Source organism: Macrosteles quadrilineatus, unplaced genomic scaffold, assembly GCF_028750875.1.
Source record: "Macrosteles quadrilineatus isolate MER2022 unplaced genomic scaffold, UCM_ALF_1.0 Scaffold_1__1_contigs__length_201487025, whole genome shotgun sequence".
NCBI lineage: Eukaryota > Metazoa > Arthropoda > Insecta > Hemiptera > Cicadellidae > Macrosteles > Macrosteles quadrilineatus.
Window position 1 is genome coordinate 120,616,998 of NW_026542594.1, and position 19,676 is coordinate 120,636,673.

At 37.0% G+C, this 19,676-nt stretch overlaps 1 protein-coding gene across 1 annotated transcript in view; it reads left to right on the forward strand.

The window, feature by feature from the left end:
- The window catches only part of LOC128983975 (autophagy-related protein 2 homolog A), a 250,121-nt gene that overhangs the window by 8,229 nt on the left and 222,216 nt on the right, over positions 1 to 19,676 (forward strand). The window contains exons 3-4 of the mRNA XM_054403259.1: positions 12,686 to 12,835; positions 14,274 to 14,376. Coding sequence (XP_054259234.1) covers positions 12,686 to 12,835; positions 14,274 to 14,376 — 253 coding nt within the window. The remainder of the gene's footprint in view (positions 1 to 12,685; positions 12,836 to 14,273; positions 14,377 to 19,676) is intronic.

Genomic DNA, 19,676 nt, shown 5'->3' on the forward strand with positions numbered 1-19,676 from the left:
ATCCAGCTGTCTGCAGTAAGTGAGAGGTCGGTGTTTGTTTATGTTTACTGCTAATTTTTCAGTTTACAGTTGGTTTTTGAGTAAAATTCTAAGCTTTTATATATTTTAAGTTTACAATGGAAAATTCTGACAGTTCTGATGAAGATATTTATAATAACAGACGCAGACGACAATCACCAGTTAGTTAGTGAAAATACACTGTTCAGAAACGTAGTGGAATCTGGTGTTGGTGATTATGATGACTTGAGTGACGGTTTTGTGGAAAACATATCAGATTCTGAAACCTCTGATAGTGAAAACGAAAGTGATGTTTTGTCAGGTTTTGATGATGATACTGATGAAGACCCTGACTATGTTTTATCAGAGGAAGAAAGTTCAGATGAAGATGCTCAACCTACAAAATCTCGTGATAGAAATATGCCTCTTGGTAGGCCTAGTGACATAGCTGAAAGTAGGCCTATTGAGTTTGTAATTTCGAATTCAGGTAGGCCTAGTCCTAACTTATCTTCAAATAGTAGGCCTAATCCCTCAAATAACCAATTGCATGATACCCAATTGCATGATACCAATAATGTAGATTTAATCCAAAATGTCCTTGAAGAAAATGTAAATGAGCCCCTTTTGAACAATGAAGTAAATGTAAATCCACCCTTTTTGAACAACAAAGTAAATGTAAATGCACCCCTTTTGAACTTGAATACAGTACATGCTACTATTGAAGATGTAATAAGAAATTCCGAACGTTGCGAAACCCCTAACCCTGACCCTGATATTCCACCAGATATGGATCCTAGTGAAGAAGAATGGAAACCTGTCCATGAATGTGATGACCCTGGATTTGACCATAACATTTTATTTTTCGAACAACCTGGTCCAAAGCACTGTCCTCCTCGTGATTCTGAACCGATTGATTATTTTTATTTATTTTTCACGGTTACAATCCTAACAAAATTCGTAAGAGAAACTAACAGGTATGCTAATCAGTACATCGAATCACATCTACATAATTTGACCCATAATTCTAGAGCCCATAAATGGAGACCGGTAACACTAGCTGAAATGAAGGCATTTATTGCAGTAATTTTAAATATGGGCCTAAATAGGAAACCGACAATTCAGAGCTACTGGGCAACATCTGACTCCCAATATACTCCTTGGTACGGAAAGATGTTTAGTCGATCTCGTTTTGAAAGTATTATTCAATTTTTTCATATGGTAGACAATTCAAATTTGCCTAAAATTGGGGAGCCTGGATATGACCCGTGTGCAAAATTTTCGCCCCTGCTAGAAGCCGTCAACAGACTGTTTAGTCTGTACTACACACCACAGCGTGAGTTGTCGGTTGATGAAAGTTTGATTGGAACTAAATCAAGATCTCAGTTGTTGCAATACCTCCCAAACAAACACCATCACAAATGGGGTGTTAAGTTATGGATGCTGTGCGATTCCATTTTGAGGTATTGCCTTGCGTTCTATTGTTACAAGGGAACAAAAATTACTGGACAGAAAACCACAGGCCTAGCCTACAAAGTTGTCCACAAACTGCTTGAGGTAGGCCAGTATTTGTACAAGGGTTACCATGTTTTCATGGATAACCTTTTTACTAGTATCCCTTTGGCTACAAGTTTGTACGAGAAACTTACATTCATCACCGGCACCGTACGAAGGAATAGAAAAGGCATTCCATCTAAACTAAAAGAAAAATTCGACATTGGCCAAAGGACCTACATGAGAAATGACAATCTTTTATTTTTAGGCTTCAGAGAGAAAAAAATCAGAAAAACCCAGTTATTTTATTATCTTCTAAACGTACTGCTAAGTCTATTGAAAAAATTAAAAAAAAGAACAAATGAAAATTTAGTAAAAGAAATTCCTGAAATGATTGATGCATACAACCGTTTCATGGGTGGTGTTGACGGCAATGATCAAATGATGTATTGTTACTTGGATGAGAGACGCACCCTAAAATATTGGAAAAAAGTCACCTTCAATATATTTGCAAGAATCCTCCTGAATGCCTATTTAATATACTCAGAAAATACCAGCGGAAAAGTAATTTCAAGATACCACTTTACCATTTCTATTATTGAGGCGCTGTCTTCACAGTGGTACAAAGAAAAGAATTCTAGTAGAGCCCAAAAAGAAGATGGTCGTGGTGATGGACCAAATGACAAAACTCAATTCGGCATCACATCTTAACCTGGAAGACAGGAAAGGATCTGCTGTGTGTGCAGTCCTCTTAGCACAAGAATGGGAGGCAAGAGGAAAAAAAACCGTACAATATGTGTTTGTTGTGGTAAAGGACTACATGGCATTTGCTTCGGCGAACATAAATGTACCAAATTATAACAATTCCTGTTTGTAAATAGTTTTTTTGTCTTGTGTTTGCATAATTTGTAAATAGTTTTTTTGTCTTGTGTTTGCATGATTGATTGCATGGACTTTTTTATGACTTTTGCATGGCATGTTTTATTGATTATTGTAAAAATTAATGAGGTTGAATAGATTTACTTTTTGAATATTCTTGACATTTTTATTTTAGAGAGCACAAAATGCCAGAGACTTTTATAAATGTGTTAGGCACTTCAGAAGTGGATATACAGCAAATGCATTTGGCATTAAGGACAAAGAGGGCAATATTTTACTACAGAAACAGGAAGTGACCAACAGATGGAGAGAGCACTTTGAGGAGTTACTAAATGGGGAAGAAATTGACAATAATGAAGAAATCCCCATGTACCATGATGTACAACCTCTTGTTGAGAATCCAAGTATTGAAGAAGTAGAACAAGCATTAAATTCCTTAAAGGATAACAAATCTCCTGGAGAAGATGGTATAGTAGCAGAATTATTTAAAAAAGGTGGCAGGACTACACTAGAAAAACTCCATGATATAATATGTAGAGTATGGAACGAAGAAAAAATGCCAAAAACATGGAAAGAATCTATAATAGTGCCAATATATAAAAAAGGAGACAAAGGAATGTGTGGAAATTACAGAGGAATATCTTTGCTCAGTCATGGATATAAAGTTTTATCAAAGATTATTCAAAAGCGACTCGAGGAATACACAAGTAGTATAATAGAGGATCACCAGGCAGGATTTGTAAAAGGGAGATCTACAATGGACCAGATTCACATACTTGAACAAGTTATTAGTAAGCACTGGGAATACAATAAAGAAGTACATGGGCTTTTCATTGATTTTTCGAAGGCCTATGATAGCCTTGACAGGGGAAGAATATATCAGCAGATGGAAAAGTTTGGGATCCCCAGAAAACTAATAAAACTAGTAGAAATGTCCTTGAATGAATCAAAATGCAAAGTAAAAATAGATGGAGAGTTATCAGAGAGCTTTGAAGTAAGAACAGGCGTAAGGCAAGGTGATGGAATGTCACCTATACTATTTAACATAGCCTTAGAAGAGGCCCTCCAACAAGTAAGACAAACAAATATAGGTTTAGAAATGGGAACAAAAATAAACATCCTAGCTTTTGCGGACGATGTAGTAATTCTGTCCAAAAACAGAAATGACCTAGAGGAGCTAACCAGACTGTTCATAAAAAAATCAGAAAAAATGGGCCTTAAGATTAATGATGAGAAGACAAAATATATACACTTGTCGAGACAGCCAAATGAAGTGAGGACAAATGAAATTAGTATAGATGGACATACTTTTGAAGTTGTTGAACAATTTAAATATCTAGGGGTAATTATATCAAGCAGCAATAGTGAAGAAATGGAAATAAATTATAGGATTGCTCGGGCCAATAAATGTATGTATTCTTGTAAGAAATTGTTGACTTCAAAGATTCTCTCACATAAAACGAAAATAAAAATATATCATAGTATAATTCGACCAGTATTAACATATGGAGCTGAAACTTGGATTTTAAATAAAAAAGAAGAAAACAAAATGATTGTTTTTGAAAACAAAATTTTAAGAATGATATATGGACCAATACAAGAAAATGAAGAATGGAGAAAAAGGCATAATAGGGAGATAAGGAATATGTACAATGATTATGATGTAGTAGCACACGTGAAAGCAAGGAGAATAAGGTGGGCAGGACACGCACTACGGAGAGAACGAGGTTCACTACTAAAAGAAGCAAGTATAGGAAAGCCAGAAGGGAAACGACCATTAGGAAGGCCCAAGAAGAGATGGTGGGATAGTGTTTCCAAGGACGTCAGAGAAGTGGGGGCAGAAGTGGAAGAGGCAGAAGATCGAGAGAGATGGAAAGCAGTTGTTGGTGCGGCCAAATCGCGCCTTGGGCATAAATGGCCATTGGAGTGAGTGACATTTTTATTTCATTTTGCGTTTTCAACAATCATTAGTGCTAAGCTAAAGGCCCTACACAAAAACTTATTTTAAGTTTTTTCTACAATATTACTTTTACAATACCAAAATTTGATTTTTGGAAGAAATAGTTTGAAAAATGTTATGATTTGTGATACAGTCTTGGGGTAACCCTCATTTATCAAGACGAAAGTATTTTGGAGTTCGGACAAAAAAACTTTCAAATTTGCCTACAACTTCTTCATTTTTCAAGGTAGGTGCATGGAACTTGTGGTGTTTTGTTCAGAACTAAGTAGAGAATTTGAGAATACTAACATTATATATGGTCTCAATGATTTTTTTTTTTAGATATACACGTTCATACATAATATTTTTCTAAAAATAAGAAATCAAACGTATTATAATAAAAAATATGCTCTCTTCTGAAGGCAGCATGACCAACTCCGAAGAACTCCAGGTGGGCTTGTATCCGAGACGCATAAGACTCGGTACAGGACTCTGGTACATGCAGGAGGTAGGGTAGTGCAGCTTGGCAAAAACGTTCTGTAGCCGTGTACTCTGAGGAACCTGGAAGTTCAACATCTGAAGAATCTCGGGGCATTCCACCAGGTAGTTGACAATTTTGTACAGGAAAATCAGATCTAATGCAGTTCGTCTTGATAAGAGCGGCAGCAATTGTAGTTGAGCTGCAATCTGATCAGTATTAACATCCGTATAGCGAATCCCTGCTCGAACACCAACCAGGCGAAGGAAGCGCTTTTGAACCATTTCCAAGGAATTAATATGGCCAACTTGGAACGGAGACCATACAGTGGAGCAATATTCGAGAATAGGTCTCACCAAGGAAACATACAAGATCTTCAAAGTATTGGTAGAGAAAGCACCACTCCTTGAAATACGGGCAATTAAACCCAGTACAGAATTGGCCTTCATGCATATTCTCTGTATGTGTTCACCTGGGTCCAAAGTAGGGGTTATGAACACTCCAAGATCCCTAGCCCCATTCACTCTCCTTAGCTGAGTGCCTAGAATTGTGTAGTCGTAGACAAGCAAGTTCTGACATCTTCCAAATGACATAACTACACACTTTCCAGCATTAAGTTCCATCAGGTTATCGGTGCACCACATGACAACGGTATTAAGAGCTTCCTGGAGTTCATGCTGATCTTGCAGAGAAGACACTTTCTTGTAGATCTTGATGTCGTCTGCGAATAATAGATACTCGCAGCCCAACGAATCCCCAACGTCATTGACAAACAAGCTGAACAAGAATGGTCCCAAGTGTGACCCCTGTGGTACACCAGAAGTCACCTGAATCGGTTTGGAGATGTTGTATGAAAGCTTGACTCTGAGTGTACGTCCCGACAGGTAGCTGTCAAACCATTCCAAAAGAGGGCCGGTGATACCAAAGGCATGCAATTTCTTAATGAGAATAGCATGGTTCACTCGGTCAAAGGCCTTAGTAAAGTCTAGGTATATACAATCGGTCTGTTCACCCAAAGAGAAAGCAGAGAGGACATTGCTGGAGAATACCATCAGGTTGGTGACAGTGGATTTGCCAGAACGAAAGCCATGTTGTTGAGGGATGATTGAACTCCTGTAGGTGAACTCCACAACATCTAGAACCAAACTCTCAAATAACTTTGCCAATGCGGACTGAATAACTATTGGCCTATAGTTGTTGACGTCATCTGCATCACCACTCTTGTGAATAGGGACCAGAAATCCAGGCTTGAGGTTTCGTGGAAAAATGCCTCTTCTAAGAAGGGAAGTGAAGAGGATTGAGAGATGGGGGGCCAAGCTGTCCGAACAAAACTTGAGTGCAGCAGGAGTTATGTCATCCGGACCTGCACCTTTAGAGACATCCAAATTCTTAAGTTTCTTATCCACGTCTGAGGCAGAAATATTCCAGGAGGAGAGAGTAGGACCAGACATATGTAGGCTAGGAGCGGGATGATCTGCGCCAGGAGTCCTATAAATCGTCGAAAAGTAATCGGCAAACAGGTCGCACATCAGCGAGGGGTTGTCGGCTGATACACCATTGTATTGGATACTACTGGGAATGCTTTTGGTTTTATTTAAAGATTTTACATGACTCCAGAAAGATTTTGGATTAGATCTTAAACTGTTCTCAACCCTCTCTAAGTATGATCTATGGCAGGCTTTGACCAAAGATTTACATGTGTTCCTTATAGTTCATAGTTCTGAATTCATCGTAAATCTCGATGTCAAGTGTCTCTTTAAACCTTTTGTGTAGATGTTTTTTCTTGTAGACCAGAGATTTAAGTTTAGGAGAAAACCAGGCAGGGAAGTTGGATTTCTTAATCACTCTAAGAGGTGAACTTTGCCGAATACAGCAGGAGAGACTTTGGCAAAAATTCTCAAAGTAGCTTTCAACATCCGGTAAGTCAGATGCAGGGTAGTTAAGGGACTGAATCCAATGGTTGACGTTCTGCAACTGACATTTCTTGAGGTCATAAACTAAGACTGATTCATCAATGCAAGGAGACTCGTGTAGCAACAAGGATATCTCAAGGGCAGGGTGGAAGTCCTCTTGAGGGAGAAAAATGTCCAACGCTGAAGAGACATTAACATTCGTAATATTAGTAAATACCAGGTCGAGTAGATTTCCCCGTGAGTTGAGGACTCCATTCCTCTGCTGTAGATGCAAGAAACTGGCCAAGTTGATCAAGTGCTGAGAGGCCAAATTACACTGAGACACGGAGTAGTCTAGCCAGTTTGTATCAGGCAGGTTGAAATCACCAACTATTACTGTGCCAGCATTCATGTCGCATAAAGAGGCTGCCTCTTCAACAGAATCACAGAAACGGGAGTAAAGGGAGCTGTTAGACTGAGGGGGAATATAGACTCCTCCAAACACTATGGTTTTGCCAGCAAGTTTTACTGACAAGAATAGGCATTCCACATTCTCACTGGCAATGCGTAGCCTAGTTGATACAAGTTCCTGACGCACTGCAATAAGTACACCTCCGCCTGATTTTTTGTTGCTAGTCATGACGGATCGATCACTACGATAAACAATGAACCCATCAAATCCCAGTTCGCAGTTTTGGATATCAGAAGATAGATTAGTTTCTACTAGTATAATAATATCGTAGAAGCATGATGAGACAGCTTCTCTAAGTTCAGATAATTTGGTTCGGAGTCCATTAACATTCTGGTAATAGACATTGAGGGGTCGATCACCAGAAACATCTACTCGTTTTTTGAAACTTTGGAAATTATTGCAGGTATACCGTTTCTGTACTTAATCGTAATATCGGTTTCACCAGCTTTAGTGCGCTTCTCTAGCTCCTGCTTCAGTTGTTTCAAATGAAGGCGTTCACGATCGGTCCTATCCCTAGTGATGCCAATAGTTGAAAGTTCTGTATTGGAGTTTTGAAGATCATTTTTACAAGCAGTAAACAGTTCAAGAAATATTTTTACATCTTCAGGACTCTTGAGAATAACTTTTAATGGTCGTGACTTGTCTTTATTCTGCTTACCAATTCTATAAAGTTTGAAATCCTCGGCGCGATCAGCATAATTAATTGCCAGCATTAAATCTTTAATAAGCTTTTTATCGTACGAAATTCTAGTAGGAATATCTCTGTTGGTGCTTTCAGGTAGGTCATGGACGATAATGTTGCGTGCCCGTTTGGAGCGATCCTCAATTTCGCCAATAATATCCTCAGGACATACAGCAGACTTTGATGAAGTCTCAAGAACTTCAACTTTCTCTTCAAGAGTGCCAATGCGTAACTCAGAATCAGATATACGATTATCAATCGATACAAGTTTGTTATTAACAGCTTTCATGTCATTTTTTATTTCCGCTAAATCAGATGATTTAATGTTGTCAACTTTTTCGACAAGACATTGAACAATTGTTGTGAGGTTTCTGATTTCTTTAAGCAAATCATTTGGTTGATCCATCGTTTTGACACAATCAGCACGCATACATTGCCAAATAAATTTGTCATCATTTGCAAGGCGAGAATAATCAGAGGTACTTATTTTAGCACAATCTTTATGGAACCATCTATTGCAGTCTGCCCGGCATTGCGCTCCTTGTTGTCGAGCCGTGACATCTTTCAAACAGATTCCGCATGGATGAGGAACGGGAACGGCTTCCGCCATGGTGCCTATTTGGTAGGTTATTCGGCTGAGGGGACTTTATATAGTGTATATTGCCGGAGCTTGATTGATGTACAGATGAGGATATTTAATAAAGTCCTTCTATGTTGAAAATCACAATCGATAATGTATAAAAGATATGAAGTTCTCTCACAGGACAGTTTAAATAAATCACCAAAAACTTCTGAGTCTAATTCACCTACACTAGACGTGAATAGCAAAATCTATAGTAACCAGAAATCCAACACAAGAGGTATAGCTGTAAATCGTGAAAAAACCACTTCTATAAAACACTTCATAAAACTTGTAATATTGGCAGACAGCCATGGTAAAAATTTAAGTTCTCTAATTGAAGAAAGGAGCTCTTTAAATGTTTGCTCATTCGTTAGATCTGGAGCAAAATTTGACCAGGTAATATCCATGAAGTCAAGGATTTCTGGATTTGTGCAAAAGTTTGAGTAAAAAAGATCACCTCCTAGTTATTGCGGGTACAAACAATGTTGAAGCTACAAGTAATAAGCGACTCATAGATGATATCCATAAGCTGATCAGTCACACCGATCACACAAACCTCATGTTAGCTACAATTCCTATGCGTCACGACAAACCTAACCTGGACCTTAAAATTAGTAAAGCCAATGCTGATATCGAGAATCTTGTCGTTGATCAAGAGAAGTTCAAACTACTACCATTACATGTAGGCCTACTGCCCCGTCATTACTATACCAATCACGGTCTGCACTTCAATAAAAGAGGAAAAATAAACATTGCGAAAACTATAGCTCTACTTATTCAAAATGGCAATGATAAGAAATCCATGAGGCCTATTTTTACAATGAATTCAGGTAAACAGTCTATTAATGTGATGGATGCAGATATGAGTCAGGCCATTGACCAACTGAGAGATGATAGTATCCTAGCTTTTGGCCACTCAATATCAGTGGATTTCAACGATCCCAAGCATATGTCTGCTGGAGTGGCAGTGGTGTTTAGACACAAATTTGGTAGACCACAAATGACTGACTTGGTTGACAACAATTTAACTTGTCAAACACCATTGAATGGAGCCGCAGTCTACAGTCTTGTGACTAAGCCAGCCTACTGGGGGAAGCCAACACCGGATGATTATGACAAGGCATTAGAAGAACCTGAAGACCTTGATATGCTCACCTATGGGGTGTATTAGGGATCAAATCCAGCCAGAGCATTTTGCCAAAAATCGGCGGTATGACTCCGCGGTCACGTCGTGATCGTCGGTTTAGTTTAGTTTATGACTCGCGGTCACGGCATGATCGTCGGTATGACTCATGGTCACGGCGCGATCGTCGATATGACTCCGCGGTCACGTCGTGATCGTCGATATGACTCCGCGGTCACGGGGTGATCGTCGGTATGACTCGCGATCACGGCATGATCGTCGGTATGACTCCGCGGTCACAGCGTGATTGTCGGTATGACTCGCGATCACGGCGTGATCGTCGGTATGACTCCGTGGTCACGGCGTGATCGTCGGTATGACTCCGTGGTCACGGCGTGATCGTCGGTATGACTCCGTGGTCACGGTGTGATCGTCGGTATGACTCACGGTCACGGTGCGATCGTCGGTGCGGTCTCTAGTTAAGTTTTATACTAACCAAAACATAAACAAAAAAAAAAAACCTTGGGTCACTAATATCTAAAATATCTAGTGTAAGAAAAAGAGAGCTAAGCAGATTGCTAAAGAGTCAAATAATGAAGCACCATGAGAGCGCTCTCAGACCTTGTTGAGGAGGTGTCATGGGCCTTGGATGAGTCGCATAGCACGATGGGGGTGTTTTGTGACTTATCCAAGGCGTTTGACTGTGTCAGTCATGATATCCTCATTCAAAAACTAGAGTCGTATCCCTTTTCTGGAAATTCAGTGTCATGGTTGAAATCTTACTTAAATAATCGCTATCAGAGAACAGTCATTTGTAAAGATACTTTAAAAGTAAAGTCAGAATGGGAAAAAATTAGAATAGGTGTGCCTCAAGGTTCAGTTTTGGGCCTCTTCTATTTCTTATATATATCAATGATCTTCCAAAAACTGTTTCAAATAATCTAATTCTGTATGCAGATGATACTACTGCAGTAGTTAAAACAAAAAACAATGAGGGATTAAAACATAAAATTGAAGAAAGCCTAACCGAATTGGTTAAGTGGTTTGAGATCAATGGATTGAAAATGAATGAAGAGAAAACCAAATTTGTAAGATTTTGTACACCTCAATCAATGGCACTCACTGATCAATCTCAACCAACTGATGATAATGTAAAATTTTTAGGGCTATATATTGATAAACACTTGACCTGGAGTAAGTGCATTCAGTCGGTAATCGGAAAATTAAATTCAGCCTGTTTTCAAATGTTATGTTTAAGAAATTCTATAGACCTGAAAACTTCTGTCATGCTCTATTATGCTTACTTTTATTCAATAGTACAGTATGGAATTGAATTTTGGGGGTACGCCTCTGAAATTGAAAAAGTTTTTAAAATTCAAAAAAAGTTTATAAGAATTACTAGCTTGTACCCGCGGCTTCGCCCGCGATGGTATAACCAATATGAAGTAGAAAAAGAAATAAACAGAGTATTATAGTATAAACCAATAGAGGTGGCTTATATGGATGCTTGGCTTACCACAGTAAGATAATAACATTATTTATTGCCTAAAGCATAGTTTGAAAATATATCACAATTGAAAAATGTATAGTAGTTTGAAAGAAAACAAACACACCACCTTATGAAAATAAAAACTTAAACATAATTGTAAACCATTATACTATGACAATTCTCATTGTATCACATCTTTTTGTTATTGTTTAGTTCAAAACACCTGTCATCAATATTTTATTTTTGTTTATTGGTAACTAGCTGTAACCCGCGGGCTTTGCCCCGTTTAACTTCTTAATTTTCAAGATTATCTCGTTCGCATGGCTCAATCACGTCCTGGTTGAAGTTTGTTCGCTACGCTCACTCACCTTTAGGTTGGAGCTCGTTCGCTACGCTCACTCACCTTTAGGTTGGAGCTCGTTCGCTGCGCTCACTTGCCTTCAGGTTAGCTCGTTCGCTACGCTAACTCGCTTTCAGGTTGAAGTTCCTTCGCTACGCTCACTCACCTTTTGGTTGCAAATTAGCTGTTGTAATAAATGTAAAAGAAATAATAGTGCTGCACCCTGTTGGTAATCCTTGTAACTTTAATGCTATTGAACATCATAGAACAGAACCAACTTGTTTAATTGAAACAGCTGTTAAGATTCAATAATTCCATTTCTCATAAGGTTAACATAGGAAACTCCAGAGCCACTGGGGTGGAGCCCGAAAGGATTTTTGAAATAAGAATATGCCTATATGTTAATCGGGAATGTGAGCTATCATCATGCCAAATTTCAGCCCAATCCGACCAGTGTTTTTCGCGTTCACTTGTCACAAACATACATCCATACATCCATACATCCATACATCCAAACTTTCTCATTTATAATATTAGTAGGATGACTTTTTTACCATGGAAATCTTCATGCAAAACAGTTTTTAAAGAATTGAATATTATGACTATTCCAAATTTGATTATTTACAAAACATTGTTAGAGGTGCATTCAAATTTTGATGACTACATTAGCGAAAACTTTGACCACATCTATAACACTAGATTTAAAAATAATTTCCAATATCCAAGACACAGACTAAAGCTTGTAGAAAAAACACCTAAATACATGGGAAAAAACTTTTTAATAAACTACCCTCAAATCTAAAAACTTTAATTAATAATAAATCTTTTAAAAACAGCCTTGCTGATTTTCTGATAAGTAAAACATTTTACAGTGTTAATGATTACCTCAATGGAACTAACCAATCAATATGACTTTTATTTTGTATGACTAGAAACTTATTTTTTCCGTTATCGTTTAACCAATTTTGCCAACTTGTTTAAAACATTTTTTAATGCATAAGACATATTGTTGTACATTAGGTTAAGTTAGTAATAATCTTGACAATGTTATCTGTTTTTTTACCTGTGCTATGATTCAAAACGTTGATGTGACAATAAAGAATTATTTATTTATTTTTTTATGTAACGAAAACAGGCCATTTCACAGTAGTTTAGCGAAAAATATACGTCAGGCTTAGATCTACTTACAGACATAAAATACAGTTTGATACAGTACAATCAAGGGTTTTTAAAAGAATATTTTTAAGATTGACCAGTTTTTAGTTACTTTTGACATGACAGGTACTTCCATGTTTGAGTCCATGTGGAGTTCGATGAGCTCGAGCATGCAACTGGCTGCAGAGTGTATGAAACAGAACCCTCCAGCTCCAGAGGAGAAGGAAAACGAGACAATGGAAGGCTTGGAAATGTTTGCCAAGACTATTGATTCAAGTAGGTCCTGCCCTTAATTGTGCGTACACTAGTGTTTTATCTGAAATCTAAAACAAAAAAATAATTTTATGGTCAGTTTTCCAAAAATTGCTTTTAGGACTATTGAATTTTAGTTAAAAATCCCTCCTTTCATTCATTCATCATGTAAATCCAGGAAGTTGTTAATAAAAAGAGTATGTAATGAATATACATAATAGTTACAAAAAAGTTTTACTAAACCACTCTTCTGAATCCAAAGAATTATACAGCCCAAATTAAGAAATACAAATTAAGACGGTAAAAATACTAGCCATATGACATTCCCTTACAAAAAATGTAAAAGATGGCAATGGGGTAAGCAACACAACAAACACTTATACAGGGTGTTGAAAATGTCTGGAACCAACATTATATCTCGTGAGTGGTTAAAAAAAAACAACTGATATTTTGTGTACGGATATACTATGGTTTTACCTATCTTTTGGTGCCTTATGAAAATTTTTACCACTTCTAGGGAACGTCCTGTGGAGGATGCAGTAAAAAGTTTTAATAGAAGCCTATGGTAAATGATACATCATTTTAAAGGCCATGTTTTTCTGAGTAAGGAGCCACAAGTTTCATCTCAAAAGGACCACCCTAGCAAAAATGGGGAATGTTTGAAATTTAAAAAACCACATATAGGGAACGGAATTTTTAAATTTCAAACAGTCGGCATTTTCGCTAGGGTGGTCCTTTTGAGATGAAACTTATGGCTCCTTACTCAGAAAAAAATGGCCTTTAAAATTATGTACCTATCATTTACCATAGGCTTCCATTAAAACTTTTTACTGCATCCTCCACAGAACGTTCCCTATAAGTGTTTTTTTTTATTTCAAACAGTCACCATTTTTGCTAGGGTGGTCCTTTTGAGATGAAACTTGTGGCTCCTTACTCAGAAAAAAATCGCCTTTAAAATGATGTATCATTTACCATAGGCTTCCATTAAAACCTTTTACTGCATCCTCCACAGGACGTTCCCTATAAGTGGTAAAATTTTTCATAAGGCACCAAAAGATAGGTAAAACCATAGTATATCCGTACACAAAATATCAGTTGTTTTTCTTTAACCACTTACCAGATATAATGTTGGTTCCAGACATTTTCAACACCCTGTATAGTTTGAGTAAAGAATAACAGTATTTTAATTTCAAACAATGACTATTTCTGGTGCTTATTAATGAGTGCTTAAGTGGTTCAGCTCTAACATTTTCCATACTCCTAACATAACCAAACTCAATAGTTTTTTCAAAAAAATTTAATGTTTTGTTACTTAATAGTATTTTTGTTTTGTTTTGTAAAACAGGTTCTTTATCTCAGAACAGTTTGTGTAGCACTAACTTAGAATATAGTTAATTTATGTAAGATATTTAGCAGTTGAAAGTTATACTTTACATAACTCCTTTTGTAATGCAATTTTCAGTTTTGAGCAGAATAAAAGTGAAGTTTTTGAATTCTACAATTCGCCTCGAACATTTGCCCAAAGGAAGCAAAACTGGAGTTGCACTTGAAATAAAGATAAGGCAGTAAGTATCATTAAAAATTCTTATAGGCCAACAAATACAATTCAGTACTTTGGTATTATACCGACCACATCAATAAATCAACTTCCAAATAATATTTTAATTAGTTTAAATGTAAAAAATCTTAACGTAACCTAACCCACCTTAGGTTAGGTAAGGTTGGGTAAGGCTAGGTTAGGTTTTAAATATAAGTTGTGGTCGGTATAATACCAAAATACCTACAATTCAATAATGGTTTACTGTGGTTTAAAATGTTTAGGGAGTACCTACAGCTATTTACGTTTTCTAATCTATTTTTCCAGGGGGGTAAGTTATTGTTCTAAAACCTCAGACCTATTGTCAAGAGCGATCCTAGACCTCTATTTTAGGGAGGGGGCAAAGGGTTCCCTCCTTGAAAAATTTGAAAATGACGTGCTTAAATGAGCAATTTTTAAGTTAGTTTGTGAGACATAAAAAATTAAATTTACCTAGTTTAATATGTACAGCTCGTGACACCTAAGCTGGCACTTGGCCTAGCACGGGCAGTGTAGGCGGGAGGAGGGTGGAGGTAGGGAAAAGACCGGACTGCAAACATTACCGCTGCCTCACGGGGTTGGCTCCTCTTGTATTATGTACTTGAGCGCCTTCATATGGGTCACGAGGACAACTGATACAACCCGCATGACTGGACATAATGTTTTTGAAATAGGTACTATTAGCGATCAGCCAAGTGCCAGCTTAGATGTCACGAGCTATGCAAGCTTCCCAGTTCATTTCAAGGTTCAAGAAATTTGTTGAAAAATAAACTTGTATAATGTGAAGTTTTTGTATTTTTAAGACTTGTAGAATTTCCCTAACACGTGTCTTTAACAATGAAAGAATACCGCAAAAGTACAACACATTCAGTTTAAAATTATAAAAAAATCATAGAATTGATGTTTTTGTAATGGACTATTTCATCAAGGTTGTATACCTATTCCCAAGCATTATTGATTTGCCAAATTAAATTACCCTTTCAACTGGTGCTGATAGATGTGCATGTTAAACAGAAAATGTATTCCAAAATCAGACCAAGATTTAAAACCAGAACTTATTTTATTGAAGAAGTGTTTAAAAACTTTCACCCAACACGACTGCATTATACCTGCTCAGTAAGCAGCAGTTAACCTACACAAAGTACACTACCCAACAATGCCCGTCGCCGTCACTGCCCACGCCTGCAAAATAGGTTCTCCGTGATCTTATTTTTTTTCTACGCTAGAGGGTAAAGAGGTCAAGGAGAGTACTTTTAACTCAGATAAATTCCCGCAAACCCTTTCAAGCTTTGACTATTGACATAACTTCTTTATTCTTTACATTATTAACTTGTTGATACTCTTCTTTATCCAATGGTCAATTCAATTTTTCAATCATATAACTTAAAATGAATAATAACATTAATGGCGGAATAAAGATAAAAAAAGAATGCGGCCGAACGTCGAACGCCAGAATGGGACACTGCTGTATATGCCTGAAAGCGTCCGTCGTCTGCCAATCTTCCCTACTTTTCACGACGTACAAAAAAAATATTCTGACTCGAACGATCCTGAGTTTAAGGTTTAGAGGTTAGAGTTTGCAATTATTCCTAGCATTCACCACAAGTGTATGGTCACTACAATTTGAACGATTTGCAGCAAAAAATATTAAAGTTTCCCTGGCATAATAGTTTATTTGTATAAAAAATATATTTGGGGTGGGGTCACGACCCCCTTGGTCCCCCCCCCCTGGGGCCACCCTCAACAAGCATCAGCAGCGGAGCGAGCTAGCACCCTTTTACCATGCTTATCAGTTCCGCTAAGCCTCGGATAGGCCTATCCTAGTCTAGGACTGGACAGACGAGTCTAGACAGTCTGATCGATGAAGTAAGTTTGGTAGAAACCCGTTAGCGGTTAGTGACAACTTTCATTATTATTGCTGATCAAGGTAGATAATATTGGTGTAATAAATTCCATGACTTTAAATTACAAGGGTTAGAGTTGTAACCGTGCTGGTCTAATCCTGAGATCGTAGCTAGTATTTTAAAGTCTCAGGAATAATACTTAAATATTCCACTGAAGGTTCTGACGAAGCTCCGTAGCGCATTTAATAGATTTTTCATAAATTTGGTTAGTATAAGTTTGTGCCAGGCCACTATGTAATTATTTTAATAATACCTCCAAGGCCAGCCTTGGCTACAGGATTTAGAGTGCATAGTTGACCGCACGTGGCCATTAGTCTTGTAGATAACTATTAGTCTTATTATCCTATTAATTCTTATTAATTCTTATTAATATTAAGTCTTATTATCTATTAGAAGTAAAAAAACAATCTGTATTCTTGTTGAAACGGCTAAATGTACATAGCCACAACACAAGGCTCAAGCATGAAATTGACATTCCCTTTTGTAGATTGACCAAAGCAGCCAAAAGCTCTAAAGTTATAGGGCTTAAACTGTACAATATACTACCTCATCATGTCAAGAATATTGAATCCTTTGCTAATTTTAAAACTGTTGTAACAAATGGTCTTCTAAAGCACCCACTTTATTCTGTTAATGAGTTTTTGCATTTGAGTGCTACTGATTTTATTGATTTTAAGTAACATGCATTGTTATTCAACAATTTTTATTTTATGATATTTATTCTCAATTGACAACTGTATCTCTTCTGTGATATAGGCTAAGTTTTACATGTATGTTATATAAGGTCTACTGTGATAATGTTCATGACTCTGTTACATTTTCTAGTTTATAGTTTTCTTTGACAATGTCTATTGCACAACTGTGTCTAATGACAATAAAGGATTCTTATTCTTATTCTTCTTATTCTTAAATAGAAGCCTAGCTAATAAATATCGTGTTGAGGGTAGTAGTGTTTTTATTTTGTGACTTTCATTTAACTAAACAGCTCATCAGTGATCCAGCACTTGATCTCGGTAGCTTGGCTAGTGTGGTACCGGCTATCTGAAATAGTCGAGTGAACTACTGTTAGATTGTTAGCTTGGGCATCTTAGAGTTGTTTATTGGGTTTTAGTGGCCGAGTAGACCCCGCCTGTTTTTAACTCGCATTGATGTTATTATTGGCAAGTTGTCGTTTTACTCACATTGTTTTAGACACTCTATGCTTAGTTATTGGATAATTAGGACGACACCCAAGTTGCAAAGTCAGCAACGGCCTCCTAGGAGAGTGGAGAATCTGCGTATGTCTGGTGGTGATTATTGCACCATTGTTTGGCGATTTGTTTTGACGTAAATGTCAATAATAGATTTAATTTATTAGGTACTGGAGTCACAATGGAAACTTAATTTCAAACCTTTCTTGGCATAAAACCAATAATTTACTTTAAACGTATTCATTACACTAAATACTCTATTTGAGCTTGTGGAAACACCATGTTGAGTCTTATTTGCAATAAATTCCCAAACAAACTAAAACTCATAGATAACTATGCATTTCAGCTGATCGGCAATGAAGTAAAGAAAAAAAGGGATTCCGACATATAAGCTTGTTTTGTCATTAAAATGTGTCTCGCTGTACTTTAAATTTGGGTTGTGAAGTACACAAGCAAATGTAAATATATGTCTATTAGCACGATAACTCAAGAAAAATGATCTGATTTTGATGAGATTTGGTATAAATATTTAAACCAAAATTACACAAGGAAGGCCAACCCATCAGACCTTTAGCCAATTCTATCAACAGCCCTGCCCATAAACTAGCCAAAGTATTAGACAGAATAATTAGAAACAAAATAGAACTCCCCAACAACAGATCACTCAAAAATACTATGGATCTTATAAACAAAATAAAAGACCTAGACCTCCCGAAACACACATACTTGCATCATTCGACATAAAAGATCTATATACTAGCATCCCTATAACCGAAACGCTCACAATACTTGAGCAAAATTTAGTCAAACGTAACAAATTGAACGAATCATTGATTAAAGATTTGCTCAGCCTTACTAAAACAGTATTGGATCAAAACTACTTTGAATATGACAACGAATTTTACATGCAAAGCAAAGGTCTTGCTTTCTAGTATTATGGCAGATATATTTCTAAACCATATTGAGAACGAATATATCTTAAATTCCGACCACAACAAGATGGCAAGTAAGATAACATATTATCACAGATACGCAGATGACGTCTTGGTATTGTTTCACGGCAACCGCAGACAAATTAGTCTATTAAGCAATCACCTAAACAAAATCCACCCAAACTTAACTTTTACTACAGAGATTGAAGATAATAAACAAATAAATTACTTAGACCTCACCATAACCAGAAAAGATGGCAAACATACATTTAAAATCTTCAGAAAACCTACATCTACCGACCAAATTATTCATCAATCCTCCAACCACCCCATAGCCCACAAATACGCAGCCTTTCACAGCATGATAAACAGACTAATCAACGTTCCTTTACCAAAAGAAGACAACAACTCTGAACTCAACGTAATAAAACAAATAGCCTATAACAATGGTTACAATCCCAATATAATAAACAAACTCATATGGCGACATAAGAACAGACAAAACAAAATAGACCGGCCTAAACCCCAGAACCAATTTGTTGTGATGACATATCACGGCCGAATTAACAATTCCATCCATAACATCAACAAGGTAAGTAACAAAGGTTACCGAATTGCCTACAAATCGAAAAACAGCCTAACCCAGATCCTCAACAAACCAAAACATAGCAGAGTAAACGATTACGAAGCTTCGGGGATATATAAACAGAAATTCCAATACAAACCAGTCCACATATGCTGAGCATCTTATAAATCATATGCACTCATACTCGACCATAGACCAAGACCTAGAAATTCTACATAAAGGCCCAAAAAGCAATAAGTTGGACATAATTGAACAATTTCATATATACAGTAATACTAAATCCAACCCGTCTGAAGTCCTCAATGACCAACGTAATTTCTCAGCAAATATAATTTTTGACACACTTCTGAAAACAAATAATCAATCAAACACCTAGCCACATCAATCCAAATACATCCAAGACCATATTTTTTCATTCCGTAGTCAAATGTCAACATAACCTCAACCCACAATCCTGACTATTTTGACAGTTCTGCCGGCAGCGTGTTCCCTGACTGAAGTGAGGTTATCCCACTTTTTATAAAACCATGGTTTTTATCCCTAACCTCTGTATATTATTTATGTCAACTGTAATGTGTATCGTGTTAAATGTCATCATTTCTACAAAACCCATCGGGTGGATCTTATAATAAGCATTTGGTCTACCTAAACTTCCGACTGAAAATGGACCTACGGGT